General features: G+C 44.8%; 1 protein-coding gene across 1 annotated transcript in view; it reads right to left on the bottom strand.

The window, feature by feature from the left end:
* LOC121672763 (aldo-keto reductase family 1 member D1-like) overlaps positions 1–23970 on the bottom strand; it is a 34889-nt gene extending 10919 nt beyond the window's left edge. The window contains exons 1-3 of the mRNA XM_042045570.1: positions 23685–23970; positions 7304–7471; positions 2830–2946 (exon numbers count right to left, since the gene is read on the bottom strand). Coding sequence (XP_041901504.1) covers positions 2830–2946; positions 7304–7471; positions 23685–23777 — 378 coding nt within the window. The 5' untranslated portion in view covers positions 23778–23970. The remainder of the gene's footprint in view (positions 1–2829; positions 2947–7303; positions 7472–23684) is intronic.
* Between the last annotated feature and the right edge of the window lie 108 nt (positions 23971–24078).

A 24078-nucleotide genomic window follows, 5' to 3' on the forward strand; every position in this document is an offset into this window, starting at 1 on the left:
TCTACCAAGCTATCTTTTAATGCAAGGGAATTTTTGAATGGAAGAACTGCCTGCAGATGGATAAAGCGCTGAGAGAAAGGCAGTGTTTTGATGGTGACGGGGTGGTGGTTATGGGGTCTTTGAGAAGGTCTTTCAGAAGCTGGTCACGTATTTTAGCTCTGGGTTCTCATGAACTACACCATACCAGTCAGTCCCAGAAATGCTGATGTCTTCTCTTGCAGTTCTCTTTGAGATAGCCTTGTGCTTTACACTGGATGTGAGGTGGCTTGCTACCATGCTGCTGCACGAGCACTGAAATCAGTGTGTCAACACCATACAGTCACTGTCATTATGCAGGGAACACACCTTATCATGTCATGTTCGAAGTCTGGAGGCACTCCAAAAGATACCAGACAGCTTACTTGCCAGTTTAAAACCCAGCAGTTGTTAACCACTGAGAGGAAAAGTCCTGCTCTCATTATAATAATTTTCTTACCAACACAGATGCAGGAAGACAGATTTGCCCATCCCATTGCTTTCATAAAATGGTCTTTGGCAAGCAGGCTTTCTCAAGAAAGCCATTTTAACAACCTGTGAATACCTGTCCTATAAACAGAAGGGCAACAGGAAGTCAAATAGTGAAGCCAGTGGTCTGTTTGGAGTTATTGTTTTAAAATGACAAGATACTTAGACGAGACTTGTTCAGTGTAATACTAAAATACCTGCTTTCCTGTCATACCACAGAATCACACAGTTGGGATGGATTTGCAGATCATTTAGTGCACAGGCTGATGCTTACTGATGAATTAGTCATCTGAGAAGAGTCCCCTAAAAAACCTGCTGGTGGGTATGAGCTCCCCAGGCAGAGGGCACGTGGTGGCCCAGAGGAGACCTGTTCCTGCTGGTCATCTGCCTTGCTAGGGTAGAGGGGCTGAGCACCACTCCTGGGGGACTAAAGGCAGGAAGGACAAAAGTCCTGAATGGGGAATCTACATGGGGAAAAATACAGGGAGGTGTAGGCTAATGTTGGTAGGTCAGCGAATAGTTTCACCCCCTGTGTTGGCCATCCGTGAGCTGTGGAAAAGCAGTGGGACTTTGCTGACTGGTGCTCTCTGAAGCCATAGTCCTCTTGCTCTGCCTAAAAGCCCTTGACAAATTGCTGGCTGGGCTCTGCAGGGGCATATTTCTTACTGTTTTCAGAGTGGTACTGTAAGTTCTGTCTCAAGTACATCGCTGGTTCCAACCGGAGACTGTGTTTCCTAGAAGACTTCTGGGGAGAAAAGCATGAATGTTTGCAGACTAGGGGGGAGTAGGAGTTTCTTAGAGTTACACCTGCATACTCCTCATCAAAGGCAAGCATCACAGGCAGGATGGGTGTATTTGTGAGAGAGGGAGCGCAGAAAGGAAACCTGTCACCACTGCAAAAGGATGGGGTTTTTTCTTGTTGTATTTGACACAGAAAAGTGTATATTTTTCAGGCAGAAATTGACTTCTTTTTTTCTCTCCTCTCATGAGAAACATGAATGAATGTCTAGGTCTGCTACTCCTTTAACAGCTCAAGATTGTTGATACAAGCCTCAGGGAGTCAGATGTACATTACTTTAAAGCCAGCTGTCTATATCTTTATATTGTGAGACAATGACCTTCACTATGTGGGAGAATGAACTACTAAAGAATACAAACACAAGAAGAGGGAAACAGGAAATTGCTAGTGGTGGGAAATTTTCAAAAATGTACCCAAAAGGATTCCATACGTGTGACTGTATAAATAAAATTTTAATATCAGAGTCTGGTTACTCCTATACAGGTCTTAATAGGATATGGCCTCCTCAAGGGAAAAAAAGGGTTGCAAGTGTAATGTGATAGCTGCATTGGTAAATGGCTTCCTATCTGATAGTTCTGGTAATTTTGAGTCTGCAGCAAAATATTATTTTAATAATCAGAGAACTATCTTTCTTGCAAGAAGAGGCCAGTTTAGAGCTCAAACCTTGTTCAGAAACAGTTAACCAACTAATTGCCTGATCCTGTTGTCTCTTAGAAGGATTTAATTAGTTCTAGTTCAAAACCATTTAAATGTTTTGAATATCATTCTCCTAATTTCATTTGGCTCTATATATGTACTTGTAGAGGAAAATTGGAAAGCAAGGTACAAAGAGCTGTGAAAGCAGAACACATGTGGACTTGCAAGAGGGAGGCATGCAACTCTGATGTGAGCTCCCTGCATTCAAAGGGTTTGCCTGTAAGTTGCCCACAGCCAGCAGTATGAAGGAATATCAGCCTTGAACTTTTAAGAATGAGAGATGGACAGCCCATATTTGGCACCAGTTGTGATCTACTGAAGCTGAGCACTGCAGTTATGGAGATTAAGATCATAACCATGATTTGCCCAGCAGCTTTAATTTGGGACTGATTAAGGAAACCAACTTGGGGACTTTTTTGCCTTTCCCTCTCCCACTCCAAGCTTTGCCCCCAGCCTGTTGCTGCTTTGTATGACCTCTTACCTCCAGTGACTCCCTCCTCATGGCTCAGAGAGGATTCAGACACATGTACTGCTTCAGCTATGGTAATTTTTTCATAGTAGGAACTGCTCAACCCCTGTTGGAAGACCTGTCCTTCCAGCAGAAAGACTCTAAGCACCATCTGTCCTGGCCTGTTCTCACACCCCTTGTAAGCCTTTCTTTGGGTGGGTAGCACACAGAAATACATATATGCAATACATATCAAAATATATATGTTTTCTGCCCAAAATACTATTGACTATATAGGCTGGAAGCTGCAAGGAATACACTAGAAGGAGACCTTGGTTCAAGCCAAGCTCATGCACTTTTTCCGAGCAATTTTTCTTTTTACCTTGAAAGCCATTGGCAGCTCAATAATGTAGAGGTCCACGTAGTCCAGCTGCAGGATCTTCAGGGTTTTCTCCAGCGTGGGACGCACCAGCTCTGGGGGATGGCAGGTATTCCACAGCTGGGGAGGCAAGCACAGGCTTTTTTTGGGTGCCAGGAGGAAGAGTGAGCCAGCTGAATCCCTGCAGCACACACTCCCTCCCTCTTGTCCTTCTGACAGGGCTCATTATGCACAGTGCAAAGACATCATGGTCTACATCCCTGCAAGGCAGAGGTGAGGGCCTTACCTTGCCTTCTGTCAGAGCCAGGTGCAGAGGCTAAGACAGGAATTCTTGCCCAGGACTGATGAAGTGTTGACCCAGTAAAGCCATTATGTATTTTTTTATTACAACAGAGGTTCTTCTGAGCTGAGTATATTGCAAACTCTTGCTCAATGAACTTAGATTCCTTTTGTTTTCCAAGCATATGCTTTCACTGAAAAACTTTGTTCCCACAAGGAATCTGTGGTCAGTTTTATGCTTGAAGGCAGAAGCTCGGATCATGTGAGTTAGCTATTGAACAGCCAAGCACCCAGCACAAAGAGAATCTTCTGGTTTTCTCCTGTGGTCGTGGAGCCTGAGAGACTGCCTGACTAGGGAAGTTTTCACTTATTCCCCAGTCCTCACGGGAAGATGTGTTTGTGTTTAGTCACTGTAATGCAGGCGTGAGGAGTTAAAGTCTTCTGTACCTCTTTAATCCCAACTGCTTCCTTTCAGGGTTGTGCCCTGAGATTGCTATGGAGTGTGCTTAGCTGGTGAGTGCTCAATACTATCTCTAACTGAACTCTGCTGATGCACGTCTCTTGCAAGAATAAAACCATAGCATGGTAATTAGTAACCAAGAGCTCTTTGTAAACTGATTGAGTTTTGTCGATTTTACCAGCAGCAGAATTAACACACAACAGAAGGTTTAAAGTGCCATTTGAATGCACACAGTAAGTTGGGTTATTTCCTTTTCTCTTTTTTTTTTTTTTTTCAACTTACAAAACTAACATGTGAAGTGTCATGTTGAGGTTTTTGTCACTTTTGTTGGTTGGAAAAACCTGCTATTTGCTGGTATGGTCATTGTCTAGTCAGTTCTGCCACCAAAGCTGACAGGCACTGTATGCCAAGGCATAGAATGAATTTGTTCTAAAGACACAAAACTTGAATTGTGATTTGTGGGAGAAGATGTTGATTATAGGTGTCAAGGGGTATAGCTTGGCTGAAGTTTAAGGTATTTTAACTGCTTGTTTGTTTTAAACCAAGTTAGAGTTATTCCCCAGGAAAACAATCTGCTCAGTTCAGCCCAAAGCAAGGACACCTTAAGTTGTACTGAGAGCAGGACACTTGACCCTGCCCTAAGCTGACAAACCAAAACACCTGGAAATTCATACTAGGCCCTTCTCAGCTGTGTCCTGCAAGGTGTGAAGAGTTTATGATCAGTAACAGTGGAAAGAGGCTGAGGTGTACTACAGTAAAGGGACCGAGGTCATGTTCTCAAGAGTTTTAAGCTGTTCCACTGGATTTATTGAAAGCCTTTGGTCTATGTATTTTTTTAAAGCATTTTACATGCAAAATGATCTTAACTTGTATTTAAGTACGGAAATGACTTTGTAGACCCTTCATGTTCAGTTTGTTACTGTGTTTTAGAAATTTGGTAACATGAGACATAGTGCTTAGAAGTAGTTTTTCTGAGTGCCCTTTCTAGCCCAGTACCATTAAGCTCAGTATTTGCCAGTAAATATACTTCCCTTTAAAAAACTGCAGAGGTTCTAAAGAACCAGCCTTTAAAAACAGCAAACATTTGTACTATGTCAAGACATCGATGCCATGGAAACTTCAGAGTTTCATAACTGTTTTCATGATTTGTACAAGTTATTGTATTATCTACCTAAGTAGAACCCATGTTGATGTTTGAGCAGTCAAAGCTGCCAGCTGGCTTTGGCATTTTAGGACACCACATTTCCTGGAAATGTTACTTCTAGTTTAATGAAAGAAATATCCTGGGATGAAAGAGGAGACCAGAAAGGTCTTGCTGTATAAGCCAAGTGAGATGTTGGCAGTTGATATAAAACCTCTAAAATTTCTGGATGCTGAGCTGCTCTGCCTGATCAGGCAGCCAGCAGCGAGAGCCAAGTGCAAGTGCTGATGATTTCAACTGGCAGATGCAGTGCGATCACACCAGGTCACTGTTCCAGCAACGCTGCCACTCAGCAGGGCTGCTCTCCTTAGTCCCCGCTGATGGATCAGCCTTCCATCTGCAGCATCTTTGCTTAAGGAAAGATCTGCGCCAGGGGCTTGAGACTGAAGGGTCTTGGGAATTTCCAGTACTTCTGATGTCAGTAAGGCAGAAAACAGAACTAACTTCTGTAGTGCCTACTGCTTCCAGGAATGGTCTGCTGTATCTACCTGGAAGACGCAAGAGTTCATATCAGTTGGTTATTGATGAATGCCTGAGGTATCTACTGGGTTGAGGTTTGCCTGTAGTTTGTAAGATACCTGAGTTTGTAAGGTACATAAAACTAGAGATACATAAGGCAAGGGTTATCCATTCCTGCTCCTTCTGGGATGTTCAGAGCTGCTGTGAAAGTTTTGAGTGAAACCTGTGAGAATCCTAGGTTGTGATGGATTGAATTAGTTGCAGAGTATTTTTCACTTCTGCCTTTGAACTCTTTTAAAGATTGTAGAAATGCTATCATGGACGATCACCCTGAGCAGCTGATGTTTTGTCAAGCACAAACAGGACACAACCGTAGGAGAAACACACGTGTGTGTGTCGTCTCACAGACACATGGCAGGCTGGGAGCACAGGCACTGGCTGTTGTGGTACTGTGTGTTGCAGACCTGTGACTTGCAGGAGCTGCGGTTTTCCAAATGACTCAATGTTTAAGTAGTGACTATCAACTAGGAAGGTCATCTGGTGATCACATCAGACTACTGAATACAGAAGGGCTTAACAAATAAAGGAAGTTTGAAAATTTTACCAGGAGAGGTGCTTTCACAGAGCCTAAAGGTTGATATGGGAAAATAAAGTGCAGGGGAAGCAGCTGGGAAAGTTGAAATACTCGAAATTGTTAGGACATCTGGTTCTAACCTTTTGGCACAACTCAGTGGTTTTGATTTCAATATTACTGATAATTTGCAGTAAAGAAACTGTAAAACCAAATATTGAAACCAAATATATTCACTCATCCAAATCAACATATTTGGCATATGAGAGACTGAGAAATTCCCCTGATAAAGGCAGAAAGTTTGAGAACGTGAGGCTTTTCTCAGAATGGCAAGGTTGTTATCAGTAGAACCAAGCAGGAAACTTGGAAAAGAGTTGCATATTTTACAGACTGGAAATTGCTGTACTTGGAAATTGGTCTATAGCTGCTGAAAATCCACTTGGTCTGCAAACTATCCAATCTGAAGCTTAGTTTTCCCAGATCATAGAACTTAACTGAATTGCTCACAGTAAGCCAGGCCTCTCGTCCCATGGGATCTTTCACTCTAGGAACACTGGTGTTTATTTGCAAGTCTGTTGAGTAATTGTGGATTACGTCTTATTTGGGAAAGGAGAAAGGGAAAATATTAGGCTGATATGTTCAAAGAAGCACTGCAGGAAGGACTATTTGAGGCTATAAACTTCCTTAGAAACTGGACAGGCACCATCAGTCTTTATTCTGTGATGTGCAATGAGCTCTCTTTTACCTGGGATAATTCATTGTAGTTGTGACAGCTTTTGTCAGACCCTTCATTGGACAAGGGAATTCATTCTTTTAGGAGAGAGTCAGCTCATAGAGTTAAGACTTGAATGCATAAAGTAGCTCACGCATTATTCCAGCCTCGTTGCTCTAGAGCAGAAGTGTAATGACATCTTCTCTCCAAGTTGATTCCTCATCCTAAAAATTTTAATGACAGGTGATACAGTAACTAAGGGTGTAGCTTGATGAGTAATTTTCTGGCAGTAGTACCAATGTAAGCACTTGCTATTCTCCCATACACAGACACTGGCATGCACGTGCTTGCTCCCACCCCCTTCATTATGCAACCTCATGGCAAACCTGTACAGGGAATTACTCTAACAGAAAAAAATTCATTTGCAGGGTCATTGTCCAGATGGGGCTCTGTGTGTGTCAACACAATGTGTGGCACAGTAAAAGGTTAGGCAGCACTTTAGGCTGAGTGTAGCCATGGTTTTAACTTGCAGGTACCTACAATACTAAGCAGAATGGATGTTGCATGGTTCCCACTGCTCTCAGAGATTCAGAGAACAACAGTGATTCCTGTGCCTCACAGCAAACCTAGTGTTCATAAAGATCTGCAGCATTCTGGTAATGCTAGGAAAGAAAAATAAAGGATGTTGGATCTGGAAGGAAGCATGCCAGATGTTGACCGCCAGCATTCTTAAGAAAAAAGACCATTCACAGAAATCCTGGATTTAATGTAAATAATCTGAGTGCAGGTTCTCACCTTGCCACAGTAAAATATGTCTTCTCGCTTGATCTTCCCCTCAGCAATCTTCTCCCGGATGGCTTGTCCCACTTCATGCTCATTGAAGTAGACAAAGGCACCATCAATGTGGCGGTAACCAGCATCAATGGCAATCTTCACTGCCTCCAGACAGGAACCTTTGGGAGTCTGATGGGAGAAGGAAAAGAATGAAAATCATTTCAGCCTGCTGCTTACCTCATCTTCAGTGCTAGAGAGCCCCTGAGATATGTGCAAGATTTGTGCTGCAATTCATCCTGAGTGACCATCCCTTATCTCCCCAGATAACTGTGTTCCAACTTCTAAATAAAAAAGTGCTGTGCACTTTTCATCAAAACTCTTGAGCATGTGGAATTAGACTGGGAAAGGACAGGAAAGCAAAAAATTGTCTCACTGTGTCTGTGAAAGAGACAGTACTAGTGTCCTCAGGAAGTAGAAGTGAATGCATTTGATATGAAAATAATTTCAGTATTTCTTATCTAGAGAGTAAAGGCTTTCCTACAACAGCCATTTGATAAAATCCCCTACTCAAGTGGAAGGTAACTTTTTGGTTGAGCAAAGCTGGTCAACCACCTGCTGATCAGAGGCTGTTTGAATATCTTGGACCTTTAAGCAGTGCAGGAGTTTGGATTTGACTTCTTTCTCCTGAAATCAACTTATCATTGATGGTATCACAATCTGACAGTCAGGACTATCTACCGGTCTTCCCAGTTTTGGACAGCTGCTTTACTGTGTGGTTAAGAGCCAGTAGTTGCTTTAGTATATATTTATATACATTTTACTGCCTCAGTTTAAGATGAGCCCAAGAAACCTCCTAATAAGTCCAAGTGACATTTTTTTGTACTGTGTGCTGCATTTATGTTTGCCCATCGTTGCCAGAATTCAGAGTAAGCTTGTTTTTTCAGAACTGTCATATTTTCCATATTTTCCATTAGCCAATGTGGCAAGCAAAATTACATGTAGTTCCAAACCAAGCAAAAAAGCATAGAACTGGTTACTGAAATTATTTTTTCTGGTCACTGGAATTGTACTGAAAACATCTTATGGCTCCTACACTTTTTATAATGAGAGAGCAGTTCTAGGTGGTGGTGGCCAAGGGTGTGCAGCAGCACTATTCTCCCATCCTTTTCATGGACACTGCTCTGCTGTAACAGGGACATCTGATTCACTTTAAGAAAAACAGAAGGAGGGTAAGTCAAACTGCTCTGCTGTGCTGCTGTCTGTCAACAACAAGTGGCAAGAGTTGGATTTTGCTATCTGCAAGTGCAGGGCCAAGACCACACTGCTTCTCCTATGAAGAAAACACATGCTGGAGACATCAGGAAATGAGACAGTATGAAGGGAGGATGTCAAATTTGTTGGTTTTGCCAATGCCAAGGGAAGACAAGAAGCAGGACTGGCAGTAGTGTTGTTGGGAAGGACCATTTTTCACCATAGCAATAGCTCTTGCTCCTCTCCCTCCTAGCTGTCCTTTTACAGATGCCACTGGCTTGGCCGTCCATGAGTTTGTCATGAAAGAAACAGCTGCTTTTCCACCACCTGCTGAACTAGAAAGTGTGAAACTCATAGCTGCTATAGGATGCTTCAGTGATTAAGAACATTGCTCTTCCCTTCCATGTTCAATGAAAGAAAAGACTTTGAAGGACTGCTAAAGATGCCTGGGGTTGTCTTCACCCCTTGTCTTTCAGTCCCAGAACTGTAGGCTGGTGACAGATCATTCTGGGATAAAGGGCCCATATTCCAGCCTGCTTGCTCAGTGCTCCATCCTGGCTGACTCTCTGGGACACAAATGGACCAACTTCTGTTTGGGCTTGGGGGGAGCTTTCTGCTCCAGCATGCAGTGCCTAAAGGTTACTTAAAATGCAAAGCAGCTCACACGTGCCCTGATTTATTACAGAGCTGAATGAGGGCTGAGAAGCAAAACGGCACAGTTTGGCACTCTAGAGTATTTACAGTGATGATGCAATACTGTGTGCTTAATTGAGGGAGACAACGAAACACTTGTTTCAGTGCTTTGCTGCTTTTATTGTGGGAGCCTCCCAAAAGCACACTTGGCCCCTGGCAGGGCCCTTTCCTGGTTGTTAGTCAGATGTAATGAAGACCACAGCAGCTACCAGCTTTTCAGGCACACTCAATGGCTACTTTTCACTTGGGGCATGCCGGGCAGCATTACAGAAGTGCAAGGCATGGAGCAGTGACAACCTCCAACATGTTCTCTGCTTTGTCCCTGCCTGAACCTGCAGGAGAGATTTGAGAGAGGCATCAGGAAGAAAGCTCTGACATGAGTATTACAAGCCTGCAGTGACTGGTGACAGTAACCTCAGACCTCTGCCCCAGCACGAGGTTGGAGCCGCAGTTGCAAACTCAGGCTGAGTGACACAGAGCAACAGGGCTCACCTTAAAGGTCTGGGGAGCTCAAGCCTAAGTGATTATTAGTTATCTGAAAGGCAAGTGTATTTCCAAAAGTGCTATCCGTGTTTTTTCTCTCTGAAACATGATTCTGCAAACAGTGTATCTTTCTAGATTTCTTCAGCCTGTTTGACTTTTACCGTTCGAGCATATGAAAGCAGAACATTCAGAGGACAGTGATGCATTACCATGATACAGCTTTTGAAAAAAAAAATTTTTTTTTTTACTTTTTCCGTTTTTTGGAGAGACTGAAAATGGGATGTGAGTCTGGTACTAGAATTTCCCCTCTTTGCACTCTTGAGAGATTGCATGAACACAGCTCCCTTTTGTTTCCTGAAGCTGTAAACTAAACTCTAACAATCAAGGAAATGTTGATTATTGAGTTGCGTCCTTTCTCGGTCACCAGGGCCAGTTTAGTCAGTAAGAAAAGCAGAAGGAATAGGTGAGGAAAGGTAGAGTCTCACATGTAAGGCAACAGCACAGTTTCAGACATGGAAGGAGGGTAGAAGAGAGGGAAATGCTTGCTGTTACTGCATCTGCTTTTGGCTGAATCAGTTGACTTGTGTTAGAGCTGAACTTCTGTCTATTTCTTAATCTTTTACATGGGACTTACGTCTGTACAAATAATCTTGTGAAAGACCCCTCCATCTCAAGGAATAACCTTATTCTTTAGGGGCTTGGAGTGGCTTTTTTTGGATCAGGTCTTGATTAGCAATGGCTGGAGGTGGGTTTACATTACATGTATATGTTTTTATTGCACTAGTCCATTTCATCTGATGTGGTATATTAGTTCTTACAGACTCTGGCCTAAGGTGCTTCATATAAAAATGCAAAGCAATCTAGGGAACGGTTTTTGGAAAATATTGCCTCTATTGAACTGTCCCAGCTGAAGGTCTGAGACATCTGTGAGTCTGAAAACTTTATACCATATGTTTATTTTCATTCTAATGGAGAAACTATCATTTCTGGCATTTCACATATTTAATCCTTCCAAATTCTGCAGTAATGGGCTGTGGTAAATTGTGCTGATGAGTTGCACAGACTAGTCATGTTGTGGTATTGCCACTTTTTAGAAGTGTTGCTTTAGGTGTCGTATCTTATTCCATTGCTTCCTGACACACCATACTAAAGTTGGATGACTCAAACCACCACTGCTCATCCATCTTTCCATCAGAGAAGGCACAGACCTGGATCTTTCCCCTCTGCTTCGCTGCTCAGTCTGAGGTGTTTAAATCTCTTCTGTCTTTCATGGAATTGGTCTTCAGTAGTGACCAGATCAAAGGTTACCAACTGAAAACCAACTTTTATTTAAGTGCAGATAAAAATTTGCAATGTGTCTATGTTGTATCAGTGTCAGCACCATTTATCACAGCAGCTGATGGAACAGCATCTCCCAGGCTGTTTGGCCATGGGCACACTTATTCTACTCAGAACCCCAGACCTCTTTCCCCTCCTTCCTGCAGGTTGTACTCCCTTAGTACATTACCTAAAATGCAGTTGCCTATGCTGTCTACTCACTCCAGACAGGGTTTTATTCTTGCACTATTCCTGAATGAACAGGGCTCACTTTTAGAGCAGTACAAATACCAGATGAGGTACTGAAATGTCTCTGTGTTATAAACCTTTGTGCTTTGTTAGTAGTAATTCAGGACTTTCTAGCTTTGGCCCTAAGACAAATTTCTGCTTCTTTATTACTTTTTATTTAAGTGTAGATAAAAGGTGTTCTTGATCCTTAGCCATAATTAATGTTTCAGTTTCTAATCAGCGTGCCTTGCAACTATGCTACTTTGATCAAGGACTTGTTTCAGAACTGGAGTTTTATAACCACTTGTGCACTGTAAGTCGGATATTTATCTTCAGTGCTTTTGCAGATAGTCACTAATTTGTGCCAAAGAACCGTATTAAATTTATTGCATGTTTTATGATAAAAGAATAACTGCTTGGTTGACGAGGAGGACTTGCTCAATCACTAATAAATTTCTTCAATAGCATCTGTGTTATTTTTAAGATCATGAAGTTTAAGGAAACAAGAGACACAATTATTCCCTCTATCAATCAGTAGCTTGTAAACCGGCTGATTTACCACCATGCATGACAGATTTAACTGGTATCTGTTTCCTTCAGGCTCCATGATAAATAAATCCAACAGAAGGGCTGGGGAAGCAGACTCATACATGCACCTTCACTGAAAGAGAGGAAGCAGCAATTTGGCCCCTTCTCCACAGATGAAGTAGCCAAATGGCCAGTTACCACTTTCTGTGAGTCTGAAAAAGCAATGTGCTTCATCAGTTCTGTCTGTCTGAAAGGGTCTGCTCTCTTTTTCCTCTGAGACCATAAACTTTCCTAATTTTTAATGTTTATTCCAGACACCTTCCATCACATCCCATTTTGTCAAAAACTATTCTCCCTACCACAGCAAATGGTTCAGCTTCAGTTTTGTTCATGAGTGCACATGACCAAACCACAGGAGAATGTTTTTATGCAGGCATACCCATGACTTTTTCTCTTCCCACTCAAGTAGAATAGTATTTGCTCAGCAGTGTTAGTGCTTATCTGACTTATTACTGTTATTTAGTGTCACAGTTCAGCTGCCCTTCAATTCTTTTGTTTTTTCTAAAGCATCTTTTTCTGGTCAGCAATTTCCATTGGCTTTCCAGCTGATTAAGAGGGTTATCTCCAAAGACACAGCTAACAGGACACATTGGCAGTAGATTATAATCTTGTAAAACCATGTGAATTGCTACTGTAGTCACTGCTTTTATGTCTTAACATCAGTATTGTCATTTATTCTTTATAAGTGCATACAGTAAAGGAAAACGGGCTCAGGCTCAGGCTCTCAGATTCTGCTCTGCCCTGTTTTACAGGAGCAGCTTTACAGAGTTGCATGCACGAGTGTCAGCAGCACATGAGAGCAGAGGAAGCAGCCCTTCAGGGAAGAAGCCCTTTACCTTAGTCCTGAGCATCTCACCTGTTTAGTGCAATGTTTTCCGGTCTCTCAGCTGGGAATAATGATCTAGGGGGGAAAAGCTTGAGGTGTTAGGAGACACAGGGCCATCTTCTGGAAAAATCTGAGTTTAGCTGCAGCAGAATTACACAAGACATCCAAGCCGTGGGCCAAGTGCTCCAGTCCAAACCTATAATTTAGGATGTGGAGCCGCTGTTTAGGAATCTTAGTCAGCTAAATACAGGAAGGAGAAAGTAGGTACATTCCTGGGCTCAGAGCCTCCTTCACCAGAGCTCAGCACTCACACACAGATTCTTATGCAAGTTTCTAGAAGCCCAATTGCTTATTTCTATTTGCCTGTTTTCTGGACAAGCTGGCAAAAAGGATTGGCTTAAGATGTTAGGAACAGAGCATAGAAAGCATGTGTACTGAAGGCCCTGCAGGAAAGCACAGGTTGAGTTTACAAAGCTGGAGGATATGAGCCACAAAAGGGTACATTCTTAGAATTGTTTAATCTTGTAAAAGAGAAGCTGTACTGTACACCTCTTTCTTGGAAAATGCAACCGCCAGCACATCCCTCTCTCTTGTACACAGGAAAATCTGGCTTTCATCCCCCGGAAGCATTGGCAGCCACCATCCAGGAAGCAAAACCCAGCAAAGGGTTCTCTGCAAAAGCAGGTAGAGCTGGGAATGGAGGCAGAGAACACAGCTAAGAGCCACAGGCTGCTGTGCTGGCCCAGAACTTTGCTTTATGTCTTCCAGCATCTTGCCTTGGAAGGTGGAGGACAGCAAATATGTGCAGAGAAGATGGGGGAATGGTGACACTTGTGGCCTTGTGTCCCACCATGAATGAGGGTGAAAAGGGGGTGCCTTTCCCCTCTAACCTGATGCTCTATCGGTGGCCTGAAGCAGGGGTTTGTCCGTACAACAGAAATTGGGACTGCATAACTACAGATTTAGCATTTCTAGAATTCCTGTGACATTGTTATTCTAGGATTTAGCCAAAGCTGTCTTCAGGAAAGCCTTATTATTGTTGCTGGCAGAGGGTGCTGGAGTTATTTTTAACACCTAACTGCAGAATCCTCAGTTTTAGGAACTCTGCAACTTTTCACTGGACACAAAGTCAGTTAATGCAAGGTGAAGCTAAAGAGCTGCCATACCTTTCTGCTGGCAGCTAGAGGATTAAAGCAACCAAGCACATGATAGGCACACCTGGGATCCCATGCTCACAAGGCTAGTGGGGTGGACTGGGAAACTTTCCTGAAGAGCTGGAGGACACAGTAGCCCTCTGGCTGGCCCTGGAAAGCATGGATCTATCTGGGAGGGTGGGTGCTATCAAAATACCCTTCAGACAAGCACTGCAATCGTGGGGATGTGTGAGGTAAAAGTGGAAGATAAAGCACCAGCTGGTGCAATAAAAGAGAATAAAAGGTTGCCAGTAGCTCTTCTGCTTCATTCCCTAAAGTTAAAGGGGAGAGGTTTCTGGCGCCAGTTCGAAGAAGTGCTTGCAAAGGCAAATGTAAGACTTGGGGAATTCCACCACCTAGTTAGCTGAACCAACAAGAGTTGGCTTTGAAGCCTAGAGAGGCATTTTCTGCACAGTGCTTTCAAGTTTTGACAAATCTGGCCTCCTAGGTCAACCAAAGAGACAATCCAGATGTTAGCTTCCCACATGAGCTGCAAGAACATGCTTACACTGTTTTTTGGAGAACTGCGGGGAATCAGGGACACATGGGAGTGCACAGCCATATTTAACGTATGGAGTCGGTCAGGGACATTTTAAAAATGGACCTTTGCCTGGAAAACTGGGCTGTAAATGTTCTTGCCAAAAAGCGTATCTTTCAGTTGTGGTAATCCCGATTACTCACTCGTAGGGGTTCAGTTTTTCCCCTCTACAACAATGCCAGTGATTCCCTGTCTCATCTTCTGTGAAACAATCTTCTTAACTTTTATTTAGATAGAATGACTTTCCCTGTGGCTCTTGAGCAGGCTTTAAAAAAACCCAGAATATTTAGAAAGCCATAGGGAAAGAGAAGAATAAAAGTACTATTTTTTGGGTGTCAATATTTGGCTTAGTATTATTGCACTGGTAACAGCCAACTTTGTAGTTTTTGGAAGAGGGGTATATTGAAACAGCTAGTGTTTGTCACTGCAGCATGCAGCTATGGAATGGAAAAGGTCTGTTCCCTGTTTGGTTACCTTTCAAATAAGAATCCTCGTGACCGGTTTTGAGTAGTGCTACTGTCCTAAAAGCTTATCTGGATTAACTCTCTATTAGTTTTGGATCTGGACTGATTAAACACGATTCTACCCCCTGTCATAGACAGACATGTAGTTTGGTGGGTCATGGTGGCACCTGATATCCACCATCCAAAAGTTGTCCTGACTCCCAGATGAAGTTGTTACTTCCTAAAGGCCCCCTTGTTCTGGGAGCATTCTCCTCTGGAGTGCTCTTGCCGAGTCCAAGTCTGCACGTGTTGGTGCTGCGTTTGGGAGCCAAATGACACAGTGCCAGGGTGGCTGCAAGAGCCAGCCCCTCTGCTTGGATTAGGCAGGCATCACTGCACAAGGCCAGGCAATTATCTGGCTGTCAACGGATTCATTAGTGCAAGTCCTCGGCTCTGCAGGGGGATATGCCTCTTGGTCCTGGAGCAGACTGAAAATGATTTCATGTAGCAGCTGAGATGTCAGCATAGGTTAGAGGTACTATCATTTTAAGAAGAAGGGTTTTTGTTTAAGGCATGCTTGGGTGGCTGGGGGGAGGCGAAAAAGTCATTCTGATAACAATATGCTCCTCAGAGCAAACTAAAAAATTCACCATTTTCCAGGACCAGCGATTCTGTGCCCATTTTGCTCAAAGTCCTCCCTTTTTGTAGCTAGAAAGTTAGTCCTTCATTCACACACATCTACAAGGCTGGGCTCTTCCTCATTAGGAATTTTATAAGTTGACCACTTCAGTAACTGCAGCTTTTAATCTGCTACACACGATTAGACATTAATTGTGTTCACAACCGGAAATGGAAGCCATTACCACAAAGTAGAGATTAGTAATACTATCAATTTATTTTCTATTAAGCTTCAGGTTTCATGGAAATGAAGAACCACAGAGAACTGCATCAGAGAACATACATGGAGGAAAAAGAGCATTTTGCAAATTCAACAATGTTTTAGAACCAGGGACTTTGTGCAAATCAAAGTATCAGGAACAAAGTTTGTGTCTCCAAGAAAGTTGCATGCAAGAATCTTTCCTCCAGATTGACTTGTGTGGTAAGTCATTTTATCAAATCCAAATTTAAAATCTGACATTAATAGGTAAGGTACAGTTCTTACACAAAAGCTAGGAGTTTCTGAGTCTGCCAAATTTCAGGAAAAAAAGCATCTGCCTTTTCTAATTACCTGATTTTTCTAATTGTATGACTTAGGTTTCCTTTCTTAGTGAGATAAAGACGCAATATTGCATTTTTGCAAGCCAAAAATGTTCCATTGTATAACACAAGATCACAGGGAGCTAGCAGTGACTGAGGCATCAAGAGGTGGTTGCAGGCAGAGGAGGAGAGGTCAAGGCTAAACATGAAGGAAGTGTTGAAGACAACAAAATGGAGGAAGACTGCTCCAGTGGCAGAACAGAGAAGTTGTACGGTTGAGGAAAAAAGGAGAACACAAGATAAATCAGAGGTAGTAAACCTGCCACTTGAGCATGTAAGAAAGGGAATTCTAAAATGTGTCACGAAACAGTAAGACTTTAGCAAAAGTCATCGATGAAATCAGAACTTGTTCTGAGATCCTTTTGATTTAGCTTAACCTTCTAGTGTGTGCCCTCACCTCTTTGTTGTAAGGAGTTTGATCTGTGAAAGCACTCTTTCATGTGTGAAACCACTTATTCCCTGGCATATTTGCCACCTCTGTAGTAAACAGCATGGATGATTTAAGGCAATACTAGAGCCCAATCACTGCAGTTTCTTGAATCCTCACACAAGCTTCTGCCTAAGAGCCAAGTTGGTCTGTTGCCTGCTAAAAGCTGATGCCCGCTGCTGCACCTCCTCAAGGCATCTGGGCACCAAATACCAAGAAATCCTGCCTTGATCTGCTCTTGGCAACTGGGTCTTGACAGTAACTGACTTAGCTGAGGAATAAGGAATAAAATCTGAGCAATAATCGGTGGGGGCATCACTCAACACCAGGATACCAGCCACTGAAGGAAAGGCATGCCATCTGCAGTCTGTGCAAGCAAAATTGATGCAGTACAGTTTAGTCCTTCAAGCACTAAACTAACTGAGTCATGACTCCATGAGCGCTCTGGCTCCAGATATTTGGTTTCAGGATAAATATTGTTCAGTGTGAAGGCCAGGCTAAGAGTTTACTAACAGGCAGGCAACAAGCCCTCCAGGACACACAGCAGATCACGCACAGTTGTCTTTCTGGGCTGCTTCCCTTCACCCCTGACTCAAGTGTACAAATCTCCACTTGGGTGTATGGCTTTAGGATATCCTCAGAGACCGAGGTAACATGAGGCTACCCTCTGAAACATCTCAGAAATGCCAACCCCGGGAGACCACATGTTGCTGTGTGTGGCTCCACTGCTCCAAAGCGCTCCCTGAAGACAAGAAGGACTAATACTGCATGAGGTAGTACTGCTGCTTGAAAAGAAAGCAGCTTGAGAAAGCCAGTGGTGGTTACCAAAAGGGTCTGTGAAGGGACACAATGTCTTATGGAAATGCTAGTTAGGAGATACAGCCCAATAACTTCAAAAAAAAATTTTTTTTCAGGAATTTTATTTGCCTCTTAGGTTCAGGGCCTAAATAAGATAATTGTAACCAAATATCCCAGCTGACTCCCTCAGCTCTGTTCAAATTGGGTTCCCAATATTTTACCTCTGAAAAAAATATTTCCCTGGCATTACATCTGGTAATTTCATGTAGCTTCGTAAAGATCACTTCATTAGAGAGCTAACTTCACACTCAGTATTTGCTGAGTTCAAACACATATTCATGTGTAATCACTTACATGAGAAGGACGGAGGTATTTTCTTTGCATGTTTATTTTAATAGCATGTCATGGGAAATAAGATAAAGCTGTAAGAACACTTGGATGTTAGAACAGTTCCTGCTCTTGTCACTGCCTCTCTCATCTCTTTCAAGAAAAAGTCCAGAAGTCAAGTTTACCTCAGGAGGAAGACAGAGTCAGAGTAGGAGAAATTTATAGGCAAGAGATCAAGGAGTGGAAGCCTTTAAGCTCAACTGTCTGCAGAGATCTCAGGTGTGTCACTTCTCTCTGGGAGTCTCAATACATGATTCATTTTGCAGCTTTGGGTCAGGCCAGGTGACTTTCTTTACAAGTTACCTGAAATCATTGCTGTCTTTAGCCAATTGTACTTCAGAAGCCAGTGGTGGCCAGGAGGAAAACAGGGGGAATTAAGCTGTGTGTAATTCCTCCCTTACTGCAGCTCAGAGATTCAGATCCTGTCACGGGGACAAATCATTTATTATCTCTTTTGACTTAACAGCAGTCTATGGCAGCTCCAAAGGCAGGCAGCCTCCAGCAGGGGTGCAGCCAGCACCGTTAAGAGTGATTGAAAAAATTTCTGCATGCACATCCTTGTGCAAGGAACTTTTTGGCATAAATGATCCTATGAGAGCATTAGAGGCTGTTAGACCTGTACAACGAAAAGTTACTCTGTTCAGCTTCTAGCTTGGGTGTAAAAAGTAATTCAGGGTGCCAAAACAGTGTTTTTACTTATCCAAACCAGATTTTTTTAACTTGGTCACTCAGACTGGATCTGGGAGCCCTGGATGAACTTTTCCTCTCCCTGATTCAAACCAGCAATTTCTTCTTAAACAAAACCCAGACTGTCTGGGCATTCACAAGGGTTACTTTGTGGTAGTTAAAGATTTGGGGAAATGGGTCTCTCTTCCTCCTGGCTGGATGCCATACCAAGTTCTTCAGCATCCAACACTGTGGGGCTGGTGGGCAGTGCGCTTTCCCATGGGGAGGGTGCTTCTCCTGCTCCAGCCTGTGCATGTTTCTTCTTGTCTCTCTCTAACTATCACATACCCCGCGATCACGTTATTTCCCTGAGCTGTCTGATATGAGTTTAATCCCCAGAGGCTGAGAGGAGGACTGAATCTGGTTTCCCACCGCCCATGTGGATTCCCTTACCAGCGGGCTATTCAGGGAAAGGCAACTTCTACCTCCAAGTGCTTTAATAATTCTTTGATTCCTCAGCTTGTACTGCCAGTGCCCAAAATGAAATGCTTTGCCATTTGTTTTGCCTGAAACTATTCCACAAAACTGCTTCCAATTTATGAATGGATTTGGCTACCTCAGAACCTCATTTTTAGCTAAGTCGTAACTTGCCAACAGCCCTCACCCAGTGCTATTCTTGAGCGCTTTGCCCAATCTTATGTTTCAGAAGCAGCGCCTCTGTACAGTGCGGTTGCTACAACCTTCCCTCCAAACCCTGTCCTCCCTCAGTCAAAACAGGAAGGCAGGAGAGGAGCTGTGGCCAAGGCCCCTTGACCTTCCAGGGAAACAGCGAGTATTTATGTGGAGACACTGGACTGATGATCTTAGCTGTGTTGACAGGGATGAGTTATAAAGTGAAGCAGGCATAAGTGCAGCTTTAACGAGGCATAGGGTTTCCAGGATTTAGGAGTGTTTTTAGCACCTTTCCCCTCTAAGACTGCTCATCCCCACACTTCATCTGCTTCCAGATGGGTACCAGTGCCACTCAATAGGCTGTGCTGGGAGCTAAGAATCAGTGCTGGGAAGTGGTGGGAGCCTGGCATGGACTTACCTGGTTCTACCATAGCACAGGGCAATGCCAGGGGCTCATCAAGGGGCCTGTCCTCCTCTACCACCCTCCCCTGTGGGGCTGCCCTCTCCCTCCTCCCCCCCCATCTACTTAATACCCTGGAGAATTGGGTCAACAGCTTGGGGGCCCTCAGGGAGGGGGAGCTGGACACGGTGCATCTGCTGGAGCCTTGGCAGAGCTGCTCCTGCACTCACAGGACTTTGCCAGAAGGATGCACAGAGCCAAACAGAGGTAGAATTGGCATCAAATTTTAAAGCTGTCTGGAGTGCTCTGGTAGTCCTGATTCACAATTCCCACTGTGGTTCCCACCCAAACCCATGAGGAGAAGGAATATTTGGGAAGTGAAGAGAGAATAGGGGAAGGAGTCAGTGCCTGAGATTTCCACTTTTTCACTCGAGTCCATCCTTGCTAGGATAAACAGCCTAATTTTTCGTGTAGGCAAGAATCTAATACAAATCATGCATTTCCTTCCTTGCGTGAAGGAGAATGAAAAACCAACTTCAACACACTAAGATCTGCCTGCAAAAGAAAATTTAGCTTAATAGTTATACAATTATTGCATTCCTTTATTTAATAATAAGGATAGGAAACACCAATTAAACCTGTAAAAAACTTTTTATATGCTTCTCATGATAAATAACCTGAATTTATGACAAATTCAATTCTATGACCCAGTGAAGATTCCTTTCTTCCTGTTAGCAGATGAACTGATAGCCAATGGATTCATTGTACTTTCTTGCTGTGGTAGGAGAGTAAAGCAAAAAGAAACCCCCACCATTGCACTTTTCAGCCTCAAAGAATTAGCTGAATTGTCATCCCAGCCTCTACCCCATCAGAAGAAAAGCTCTCTCACATCCAGGGGGAAAGAGCATTCAATGAAAATGAGTCTGATTATCAAACAGACCTTTTCCACAGTGGTCCAGCTCTGCTCCTGTTGAGCGATGTACTACATTGAGTCAGTAAACTCGTGCAGGGGACTGACTTCGTATCTTTTGCTGATATAGATGTATCTTTTGTTGAGTGTTTCACAACCAGAAAAGCATGACTTATCTCCCAAAGTCGTCTTTGGGAGAAAAATTAAGTAATTTAAGATGAGCAAGGCAAGCTGCTGACACATTTCAGATTTGAAGGCACTGCTGTTCAGTTTATGCAGACAAAGCCTGAAACGTGAAAGCTGGCCTCCTGCCTTTGTTTTCTTGTAACCGACTGCCGGAGAAGCCGATTTCCCCGCTCCGCGCCTAACTAGATCTGCCTGGTTTGCTTAACCAGCGAGCACATTCCTGCACTTCAGGAAGAACACTCCAGGCTCATTACGAGCTACTGGGCTACAGCACAACACTGAGAAAACAGATTTGTTTTGGACAAGCTGCTCTGACATGGAGGTGCCAGGGTGAATAACCCTGGTGGAAAAAAAAAAAATCAAAGCAACAAGCTAACATAAAATCAAAAACCTGCCTGCAAGAGCAAGATGAATAATCTGACAAATGAATGGCTCTGTATTTTGTATCAAAGCACGAAATGACTAGAAGTTGCAGGGATCTGACTCATGAGCAGAAATAGAGTGCTGGGGCTGGCTTGAGCCGTCGCTACCACCAGCTGCCTGCCCCCACCGCTGGAGAATGGGTGGCTTAGATGCTGCTTCTTAAGCAATTCAGCCACAAAAGGCTACAGCTAAGCATTTTAAGGGAAACGTGTCAGCGCTAGTTTATAGCCTCACTCCTTAGGATAAACCTTGAAACGGTCCTGGGTTGCCACAAAGCCTTTCAGCTGTTGAGGCAGGAGGAACAGGGCAGACACTTCGCCAGGCATCTCAGTGGAAGTTGCACCAGGCACAAGTCAGTACTCGGCAAAGCAGCTTGTCCCAGCCAAGCAGCACTCCGCTGCCACGGCGAGGAGCCGACAGAAGTCTCCCCCATCCCCCTTATCAGCAAAGCAGCCTTTTTGGAACGGGCAAATTTTAAGCTGTGACCTATTTAAAGATCCTGCCCCATCACCGACCAGCAGCACAATTCTGCAACAAATCCCATAGCACGCTGCTGCCGCTGCGTTTCCCCAGCTGCTCTCTGTGACAAGTTCTTCGACTCAAATAGCAGTCCTAATCCTAGCGTAAAGCTCCAGCCCAGCTCCACCAGATAAACATACATTGTTTCACCCGGTCTTCTGCGAAAATGAGACTGTGGCAAGTGCCTTATCACTGCTATTTTCTCTACCTCTTCTCAGCTCCTCCTCCCACCCGTAACTTTCTAACGTGTTTATCATGTAGAAAGAGAAAGACAGCTCAGAAAATCAAACTCCTACAAACGCAGGGAGAAGGAGAAAGGGTGATTGGATATATGCACCCATCCCTACTGAGGGTACAGTTACACAGCAGCTTCAATTGCTCTAAACTGGAGTTGCCGTAGCAATGCCTGCCCTGCCTGCATCATCATGTCCCCCCCACTTTCTGTCAGCAGAAAACAAAGGACGTACATGCAAAAAGCCACTACCTGGGGCTGTTTTGGCTGAAAACGAGCCCTACCTAAAAATTACTCATTTTGGCTCATTGCGTTCCGTGCAAAGGCTCGCTGTACACCTCGAGCCACAGGAGGGCAAAGGAAGCATCAGGGGGAGAAGAAGCAGCTCTGTTGCTCTGTTGATTTTGGGACAGCTGGATTCCTGGAGAATGAATTCTTATCAGGGTAACAGCAGTGCCGAAAAGCTGCCTCCATAAGGGGAATCGCACCCAGCTCCCCTCTCAGGTCCGTCAGGTTACTTGCTACTCTAGGCTCCCTCCTCAGCCTTGCCTGATGCCACAGTATTGGGCCACGGCTTGTCCGGGCTGCAGGCGGGAAGTGTAGCAAGGTAGGAACTCTTGTGCTGGCAGCTGCATTTTTCTTAACTTAAAACTAGGGCAAAAATTGCAACTTGATGGTTCGGGGCATGATGTACACGTCTGGAAAAAGATGTTTCAAGTTCATTCAGAGCTATCTTGACACTGAATTATGCAACATTCTGCTTTGCTATATCAAAACTCCTGCTAGAAACCTTAATTTTGTTTCAGTAACCATTATTCAAATAATGCACTAGCTGAAAATATCTCCAGAAAGTCTAGTGATGTGGGGGACGATGCCCAGGCTCTGAAGTAATGAATTCCTACTGATTCTCCCCATCGTTAAGTGAGATCTGCAGTCCTGGGGATGTCTTACACCCTTTCTGCATCACTCATGCATTGCCTGCAGTAGTGTTTATTGAAAATTCAACACCGTTATTGATGCACCATAGTCCATTTAGTGGTTGGTAAATGGCTTTAATCAAGAGTTTTCTTTAAAAAGGTAATTTTAAATATCTGTGATATGTGGAGTCATACACACAACATTGCATCGCAACTATTACACAAGAAGGGTTCTGGCCACTATGTCTCTTTCCCAACTCTTCAAACAAACAAAAAAGACAACTGATGAAAGATCAGGCAGTTTAGGAGAGCTTTAAAAGGCAGTGGCTACCGAATTGCCTTTGCGCTCCCAGGTGCGCAGAGGGAAGAAGCATCAGGTGTGCTTCCCCAGCCTCCACGGGTGCAGCCGACCGGCACGGTCAGACGGGATGCCTGCCCGGCGCAAAACCGAAGGATGCAGAATATTTGAGAGTGGTTTGGCCTCTGGCAGTCAGCTGTGGGAGCCGCAGGAATCAGGATGCAGGAATTTGGGTCTTTGTTTCAGGAACATTACTTGGAAAGTGTCGGGGCCAGCCGCAAGACGGTCCGAAATCCCTCATTTTATTTACGCTCGGCGCAGGGGGCAAGGCAGGGGACCCGACGGCACCGTCCCTCCTGGCTCCGGGGGCCCGAGGGCTCCTGGCCTCCTTGCCAGGAGCCGGCACTCGCTGGGGATCCCATCCCTTCCCGACCCGGGCATTGCACGGCACCGTCTCGACTCCAGATTCCCCGCGCCCCTGCCCGTGCGCCCAGCGGCGCGGGGCGGTGGGCGACGGTGGCAGCTGCAGCACACCGCGAGCTGGGCGGCATTTTTCCTTATTTCTTCCCACCTTTGCCTCATCTGCGGGCCGCGCACTGCCCGCGCTGCTCATAGTAGAGCTGAGTCTTTAACTTCGCACACGGGGAAAGGAGCAAAGAGAGAAGTAGCCGGGACGGGAGGAAAGAAGGGGGGGTAGCCGCGGCTCGGGGGGCTGCAGCGAGTGCAGCCGGCACCTGTCCCCGGACTTACTTTCTGGGGGTCGGCGTAGGTGCCCAGCCCCAAGAGCGGGATGCTGTTGCCGTCACTCAGCGGAACGCGGTGGCTCTCGGCGGTGAGGTTCATCGTGCCGGCAGGTAGGGCCGCCCCGGACCCGGGGCTGACTCCGCAGGGGGCGGGAGCCGCCGCTTCGCAGCCAACCGCGGCCCCTGGCACCGGCACCCACCGACGGCTGGACGGAGCGGACCGGGAGCGGCTCTGCGGGGACCGAAGGACGAACTGCCCGCTCCCGCCGCCGCGGAGCGCCTTTTTGGGGGGCCGAGCCACGTGTACCCGCGGCTGCCCTGCACCGCGCCCCGCCGCGCACCGCCCCGGCCCCGCCCCGGCCCCGCGGCCACCGGCTCCCCGCGCACCGCCCCGCGCAGCG

The sequence above is a fragment of the Corvus kubaryi genome, unplaced genomic scaffold, assembly GCF_017639235.1.
Source record: "Corvus kubaryi isolate FWS band 111438036 unplaced genomic scaffold, C.kubaryi_AGA036_p1.0 64937, whole genome shotgun sequence".
NCBI lineage: Eukaryota > Metazoa > Chordata > Aves > Passeriformes > Corvidae > Corvus > Corvus kubaryi.